Here is an 8,574-nt window from a genome sequence, read left to right as displayed (position 1 = left end):
TTTATATAGCGCCTTTCACAACCTCAGGATGTCCCAAAACGCTTTACAGCCAATGAAGTACTTTTGAAGTGTAGTCACCGTTGTAATGTAGGAAACGCGGCAGCCAATTTGCACACAGCAAGATCCCACAAACAGCAATGTGATAAATGAAAAAGGGAAAGATCAGAGACTGGACGATGTGCAGGAAGTGACACGGCAGCACCAATGGATTTCACTGTTTCAGCATTTATTACAATTCCAATACTTTACAAAAACACACTCTAACATTGTATTTTAAAAAGGTTCTGCGAGTATCAGAGGTATTAGAGATTGCCACCAGTAAGTGTAATATATAGATCTGATGTGCTGCTAATCACATGTCCCGAGTATTTGTACAATTGAAGGTAGCAACATCTGTTTTTATTCCTTCCTGCTTGCTTTGTCCCTTCCTTCCTTCCTTCCTTCTTTGCTCACAAGTTGCTAGTGTCTGCACAATCCTCCTCTTCCCATTTCTCACGCTGTCTGACGACACCAAGGGTTCTTTACACATCAAATATCTCAATAATTGAAGTTTTATCTGTCTCCCCTTTCAAAAATCATAAAATCACATTGAATATTTGTTTAAATTTTGCCCCCATCAAGTATGAGGTGAGATGGAAAGACCAAAGCCCAGTGGAGGGGTGGACGTGGATTGGAGTGGGGGAGGGGAATGCATTCAGGGCCCGACATTCCTCTAGAGGACCAATCACACGCTCATCTCTAGAGGCGGTCCAATCACACGCTCATCTCTAGAGGCGGTCCAATCACACGCTCATTTTCATGGCCTCAGTTTTGCTCGTGTTCTGTTTTGCGAGCACCCAGAAACTTTGCGATAAGCCAGCTCTCTGGGTTCAAGTGTGCAGACTATAGACAAGACGAGAGCTCCACAGAACTAGGACCAAGGTCAAGTCCCTCAGACAGACAGAGTGCATGATGTCCCTGCCTCCAACTAACACACTGGCTGCCAATTCCTCTTACTCAAAAAGCTAAGTAGGTTTCAGCATCAGGAGGTTATTGGGGAAGAGTCAGAGGGTTGGTGTATTAAAGCCAAGGTCAAAGGGAGGCTCTGAACGGTCAACGGTTTGAAATAGTGAAATGGCGCGATAGAATAAAGGTGCGTCATCACCCATCAGGAGATCTGGGCTAGGAATCTTCTCCCGGGTCTTATGGGGTAGGACCTCCGCCCACTGCTACGGCCTCACCGTAACCTGGGTTGAAGGTCATTTGGCTCCCAGCAGGATCACGACCACCAAAGTGGGAAATTCTGCCAATGCAACACTGGCAGAGGCAGGAGCTGCGTTAAAGGGGCCTCAAGGATTGGAATATGTGTCTTACTGAAGGCCTTGCCCAAGGCTCAGAGCAGGTACCAATGTGACATGTTTCGATATTCACACCAGCCAATCTGCACAACCTCTAAGTTAGATTGCCAATTTAGTGCTGAATGGGGAGCATGTTTGTGCTTTAGTCCAGGCCCTCTACGTACGGGTTTCAGACTGGACATTGATGGCCAGTGTAGAAAGGGACACTTGGAGCTGCTTCTTGATTCCTGTGTTTCGCATTCATTTCTCTAGGACATCAACAGTCAGGGCTCAGCTGCTCTCCATCGCCATTTATGGGGACCTCGCAGCTTCTCAGTGAGACACGAACAGAAGCAGCTGAGAACGAGAGAACACTCACTCCTTGCAGCTGCCTTGATCATTCTCCGTTCCCCACTGCCCCCGAAACAATCGCTAATCTCTCCATATTGTTTCTGGATGCTTCAGTTACTGACCAGATGACCATGGGTTAGGGACTCCAAGTGTGAAGTTGGATCGTGTTTGGTTTCTCATTGTGTGTGTGGCTCGACTCGTTCACTTGTATTTACGCTGAGGCTCTGAACCATCGGGGGTTGCAGTTTACGTGGTGCTTTCTCACAGGGTTCTTTGTTCAGCAAGTATTCGATGTCCAACTGGAAGGTGCTGAACTTGAATCCTAAAGCAGTCCGTTATGCCAATCTGGTTGCCAGTTCTCTCCCAGGCTCCCAGATGTGTCATGTGGCAGAAAGCAATTCAGTCTGGTTGCAGGGGAAAGGTGAGGCAAAGAATGAACTCAACACAAAGTGACCGGGACTGGGTGAGGCCAAGATCATCAAAGAATGGAATTTGTTTTAAAAAAGGGCCCAATTACCTTCCTCTTTGCAGAAAGACATTGAAGGAGTCTGCAGCTCAATCCCCTGGGAAGTGGGTGATGAGGACTGTCTCAGACTCTCAGCTGGTGACAAGGGACCATCTCAATCTCCCAGTTGGGGGTGGGGGTGGAATTCTATTATTCAATGAATCAGACAATTACATACAATTTACAGCACAGAAACTGGCCATTCGGCCCAACTGATCTACGCCGGTGTTTATGCTCCACGTGAGCCTCCTCCCTCCCTAATGACCTCTTCCCACCCTCCCCCTATCCCTCTATTCCCTTCTCCCTCACGTATGCATCAAGCCTCCCCTTAAATGTGTCAATGCTATCTGCCTCACTGGGCCCTCCATGCTGGGGAAGGCTGTGTAACTGCGAGCAGCAGGGTTATAAAGCAAGATAGGGAAAAGAAAGAGATGTCGGGAAAAATAAAAAGATCATTTTATTCCTTTACAATCCCATTTTCTCCTTTGAAATTTATGGCTGTCAGCAGGTCTAATGCAGCACTGAATATTCAACCAGGGTTTAAATCCATTCTCTCAGGTCACATTTCTTCAAACATCCTCAAACTTTTGTTGTATTCCTAACCAGGACTAACAGCATCGAAACTTTGGTTACCAGCGGGGAGCCCCCCACCTAACGTATGAAAAGAAAGGTGAGAGCAGACAGTCCGACCCTGTCAATCAGACAGTGATGCCTCAGACTCCACCCACTGGTGGTTCATTCCTGGGGTGACAGGAGACCAGAAAGGAAAATGGCGACAGGATAAGCTGGGAAATTCCTCCCCGATTCGCTGGGGCAGGAGACCATGTTACATCATTAGACAAATTCCAGATACCCTGCACCCCATGTTTGTTCAGGAATAATGGACTGTACAGCATCAGAAACAACATCTCCATCCACCAGCTGCTCACCCCCTCATTACCTCCGATACCCTCCAATAGCCCTGTTGGTCCCCCTTTTAAAATTTCTAACATCCTCTGCTTCCACCTCCTCCCTGCACCGGCTGTTCCACACACTCACCACCCTCTGGATGAAGAAGTTAGATCTTAGCTGTGTAACATGGCCTTAGATGGAGTGCTCATTCTCAGTGCCACGCCCATATTAGTGTCCCACCCATCCCCCACCCTGCCCCCACCCTTTTCTACCCCCTCTTTTGTGCTTAAAGACCCATGAGGTCCATGAGACAAGGAGGAGAGGGGGAAGTGCCTCATCTTTCCATTCTCCGAGGATTTCAACTCTCCGCCCTGGTTTGACCTCGATGCTCTCAGTGCCAGTCTGATCCCTGCTCGAGGTTGTAACCTGCTTGGCCTAACCCTTCCTTGTCGCACTGTAAATTGGGGCCTTTAATCCGTTCATTGGCTTATCTTGTGCACAAACACTGAAAACTGATTTTAAACACTCTGGATTCCGGCACGCTGAAAGTACAAGGGTTATCGGACAAGTAAAGGAATCAACGATTGAGCTTCCCAAGAAATTTATAAATGTTCATCGAGAGACCATGGGGTTGATTTTAACCCGAAGGGGACACTGGGGGGAGTGGTGAGAGGCTCCAGCCAATGTGAGGACCGAGCCTTTTTCCATATTGCCAGTGAGCTGTGCGTGGTGTTCCACCACTCATAGATGGCCCAGTGGTCAGGAAGGGCAGGGATTCCAGGGTCATGGAGCCAGAAGATATTTGTGGGGCCAGGATCTGCATTCAAAGGAATGGCCTACAATGATCCCTTTAAGGACCCCTGGTTGGGCCACTCAATGCCAGATATCACTGAGTGTAGCGCACGCTCCACCCATTGGTACCCGAAAGCTGAGTCAGGGTCTCATCTGCGTCATAGGACCCCAATTAACATATTACAAGTAGGCTCCCGCTTGAAACAGGCAGATGCCTGGGCTGCCCAGTAAAAGGCCCCGGCCAAAACGGTGGTGCCCGGTGACTGAGCGGGAACTGGGCGGTGCGTGAATTGCGGTGATTTTCAGGGGGGGCCTTCACCCCGTTCCCGCCAAGCAGATGGAGTTTACATTGCCCCTGCCCCTGCCCCTGCCCCCCTCCCCTCATAGTTGAACTTTCAATGGAGAATGTTACATGTACCTGCATGTGGCCTTTAAGTGATCACACTCAGTGGTGGGATATGAAGAGCGGGGGATGGGGTGAGACTCTAACACTGGGAGGAGGGAACTTTTTTTTTTGATTGTTGTTCATTAAACAATTTTCTTTAGGCTGTTGAGGGATCTAAAATGAAGCCCATTTTGCTCAGAGCTGGATCTGCATCCAGAGGTGCAAGAGGAGGTGTCCACTCATTCATGGTCTTTACTTTCTGCTACATTACACACTGGCATGGCATTCATCTACTGCCTGGCACACAATTTGGCCGTGTTCCATAGGGGCAAAGTGTTACGTTCACACTCGTTGTTGGTGCTCATTATATATTGGCTTACTGGAGCACGAGATTCACTTAACAAGCAAACAGCTCAGAATGGAACAAGCCCACAGGAACGAGCGAGTGTAACAGATACGAATGTCTGAAAAACTCAAAAATTGGAAGACTTTATACAACAGAAACACCTCCATTAGAGCAGAATTAAATTCAAAGGCCTTGCAATCATCAAGGTAGAAGATGAGAGTGACTTTGCGAGGTGTGAGTGGACTGCTGTTGCACACCTCTGCCTCTCACACCACACACTGAACCAACTCGTGATAGTTTCCCTCTTCACCTCGTATGGACAGCACCAAAAAGATTGCATTTTTTTGGAGGGAGAATGGTGAAGTCTCTTTCTGGCAGAGGTGCTCCTGCTCACTCCTGCACCTGCTCCATGAGGAAGCGGTGACAGTCGATGTCTCCTTTCACCTCTGGAGACCCTATGAGTTTCACACCCGTCTTGGGGTCAACGCACCAGCACTTTCCACGCTGGCCATCCAGTGATGGGTGACACTGTAGAGTGAAACAGGAAGGAAATGAGTTCCAACAATTAATCAGCCTGGACTCCTGGATTCCAGATCATTAGGATTATTTCCAAATTTAGAAACACAAGGACCAAAATTCTCAACATGTGGAACCTTTGACTGATTAAAGATTTCCAGTCAGAGAAACTAGTTTGGGGAAAACTCAACCCAATTCCTCTTGTGAATACATCAGCATTGCAAAAATACCCTAATGTCAACATCATTGATATTAATTTATCAAACTCAAAGGCCTCAGAATGACTGGCAGGGGAAATAGAGATACTCTTCTGAGATTGGGTTGAGGCAGATTGTTAGGACAGTGTAGAGGGAGCTTTACTCTGTACCTAACCCGTGCTGTACCTGCCCTGGGAGTGTTTGATGGGACAGTGTAGAGGGAGCTTTACTCTGTATCTAACCCGTGCTGTACCTGCCCTGGGAGTGTTTGATGGGACAGTGTAGAGGGAGCTTTACTCTGTATCTAACCCGTGCTGTACCTGCCCTGGGAGTGTTTGATGGGACAGTGTAGAGGGAGCTTTACTCTGTATCTAACCCTGTACCTGCCCTGGGAGTGTTTGATGGGACAGTGCAGAGGGAGCTTTACTCTGTATCTAACCCGTGCTGTACCTTCCCTGGGAGTGTTTGATGGGACAGTGTAGAGGGAGCTTTACTCTGTATCTAACCCGTGCTGTACCTGCCCTGGGAGTGTTTGATGGGACAGTGTAGAGGGAGCTTTACTCTGTATCTAACCCGTGCTGTACCTTCCCTGGGAGTGTTTGATGGGACAGTGTAGAGGGAGCTTTGCTCTGTATCTAACCCTGTACCTGCCCTGGGAGTGTTTGATGGGACAGTGTAGAGGGAGCTTTGCTCTGTATCTAACCCTGTACCTGCCCTGGGAGTGTTTGATGGGACAGTGTAGAGGGAGCTTTACTCTGTATCTAACCCCTGCTGTACCTGCCCTGGGAGTGTTTGATGGGACAGTGTAGAGGGAGCTTTACTCTGTATCTAACCCGTGCTGTACCTGCCCTGGGAGTGTTTGATGGGACAGTGTAGAGGGAGCTTTACTCTGTATCTAACCCTGTACCTGCCCTGGGAGTGTTTGATGGGACAGTGTAGAGGGAGCTTTACTCTGTATCTAACCCCTGCTGTACCTGCCCTGGGAGTGTTTGATGGGACAGTGTAGAGGGAGCTTTACTCTGTATCTAACCCCTGCTGTACCTGCCCTGGGAGTGTTTGATGGGACAGTGTAGAGGGAGCTTTACTCTGTATCTAACCCGTGCTGTACCTGCCCTGGGAGTGTTTGATGGGACAGTGTAGAGGGAGCTTTACTCTGTATCTAACCCCTGCTGTACCTGCCCTGGGAGTGTTTGATGGGACAGTGTAGAGGGAGCTTTACTCTGTATCTAACCCGTGCTGTACCTGCCCTGGGAGTGTTTGATGGGACAGTGTAGAGGGAGCTTTACTCTGTATCTAACCCTGTACCTGCCCTGGGAGTGTTTGATGGGACAGTGTAGAGGGAGCTTTACTCTGTATCTAACCCCTGCTGTACCTGCCCTGGGAGTGTTTGATGGGACAGTGTAGAGGGAGCTTTACTCTGTATCTAACCCCTGCTGTACCTGCCCTGGGAGTGTTTGATGGGACAGTGTAGAGGGAGCTTTACTCTGTATCTAACCCGTGCTGTACCTGCCCTGGGAGTGTTTGATGGGACAGTGTAGAGGGAGCTTTACTCTGTATCTAACCCTGTACCTGCCCTGGGAGTGTTTGATGGGACAGTGTAGAGGGAGCTTTACTCTGTATCTAACCCCTGCTGTACCTGCCCTGGGAGTGTTTGATGGGACAGTGTAGAGGGAGCTTTACTCTGTTTCTAACCCTGTACCTGCCCTGGGAGTGTTTGATGGGACAGTGTAGAGGGAGCTTTACTCTGTATCTAACCCCTGCTGTACCTGCCCTGGGAGTGTTTGATGGGACAGTGTAGAGGGAGCTTTACTCTGTATCTAACCCTGTACCTGCCCTGGGAGTGTTTGATGGGACAGTGTAGAGGGAGCTTTACTCTGTATCTAACCCTGTACCTGCCCTGGGAGTGTTTGATGGGACAGTGTAGAGGGAGCTTTACTCTGTATCTAACCCCTGCTGTACCTGCCCTGGGAGTGTTTGATGGGACAGTGTAGAGGGAGCTTTACTCTGTATCTAACCCTGTACCTGCCCTGGGAGTGTTTGATGGGACAGTGTAGAGGGAGCTTTACTCTGTATCTAACCCGTGCTGTACCTGCCCTGGGAGTGTTTGATGGGACAGTGTAGAGGGAGCTTTACTCTGTATCTAACCCCTGCTGTACCTGCCCTGGGAGTGTTTGATGGGACAGTGTAGAGGGAGCTTTACTCTGTATCTAACCCTGTACCTGCCCTGGGAGTGTTTGATGGGACAGTGTAGAGGGAGCTTTACTCTGTATCTAACCCGTGCTGTACCTGCCCTGGGAGTGTTTGATGGGACAGTGTAGAGGGAGCTTTACTCTGTATCTAACCCCTGCTGTACCTGCCCTGGGAGTGTTTGATGGGACAGTGTAGAGGGAGCTTTATTCCCTTTCTGTTTGGCCAGCCACTGAGAGACACACCAGCAGTAACTCTACCTCGAATTTTCGGTTCTTCTATGAGAAGGTAGGAAACAACCATTGAATATTTTTCCAGGCCAATGTGGATGAGTTCAGGATCTCTGCCCATGAGATAAACTGAATCTTGACCAGAGTTGTTACTCCAACAAGGAGATGGAATAAATACCTGCTTTGGGTGAAAAAATCCTTTTTTGTCACAGTTGGGGATTGGAATATGATAGAGATTATCATGCGTCTGACTCAGTGACATCGCAAATCTCTCCAATGCTCGCTGAAGTTCACCATGACACGGCCCCTAAACAACAGGAGTAAACAGTAAGAACAGCAATGATAGGTCCACTTCTGCCCAGCAAATCTGTTCATTATAGGACCCATGGACCACCCTCCCAACAACTAATTACACTCAGGAAGCCCTGAACTGATTTAGCAAAAAAAAAAATTGGAATTCAAAGCTACAATCAATTAAAATCTCATAATTTAAGGAAATAAAACTGGTGAAAAGTAATTTAAAACAGAATTATCAGGAAAAACATCTGTAATCATTGAATGGAAAGTATTTGGAACAATTTGACAGGGAGGTTAACAGTCATTCAAAATACAGCAGGAGGGAGAGAGTGAGGGGACTGGAGGGAGGGGCTTCAATGGGAGAGTTAGTTACTCGAGGGATGGCTTCAATCGGAGAGTTACAGAAAATGCTGCAAATACACAGCGAATCTGTCAGCATCTGTAAAGGAAGAAGATAGACGGGTGCTTCAGCACAGCCGACAGACTCTCTCCAAATCATTAACCCTTTCATCAGACCCGACGGCGGCTCTCGAGAGAGAAAGGCAGGTTAATGATTTTGAT

At 48.3% G+C, this 8,574-nt stretch overlaps 1 protein-coding gene across 1 annotated transcript in view; it reads right to left on the bottom strand.

Moving 5' to 3' along the window:
* Window positions 1-205: 205 nt before the first annotated feature.
* Window positions 206-8,574, bottom strand: part of LOC137300221 (insulin-like growth factor-binding protein 4) — a 43,477-nt gene continuing 35,108 nt past the window's right edge. Inside the window, exons 3-4 of the mRNA XM_067969319.1 lie at window positions 7,895-8,023; window positions 206-5,114 (exon numbers count right to left, since the gene is read on the bottom strand). Of these exons, the coding sequence (XP_067825420.1) occupies window positions 4,977-5,114; window positions 7,895-8,023 (267 nt within the window). The 3' untranslated portion in view covers window positions 206-4,976. The remainder of the gene's footprint in view (window positions 5,115-7,894; window positions 8,024-8,574) is intronic.

The sequence above is a fragment of the Heptranchias perlo genome, chromosome 30 (assembly GCF_035084215.1).
Source record: "Heptranchias perlo isolate sHepPer1 chromosome 30, sHepPer1.hap1, whole genome shotgun sequence".
Classification (NCBI taxonomy): domain Eukaryota; kingdom Metazoa; phylum Chordata; class Chondrichthyes; order Hexanchiformes; family Hexanchidae; genus Heptranchias; species Heptranchias perlo.
The sequence above is the reverse complement of the archived record's forward strand: the minus strand, read 5'-3'. Positions and strand labels throughout refer to the sequence as shown.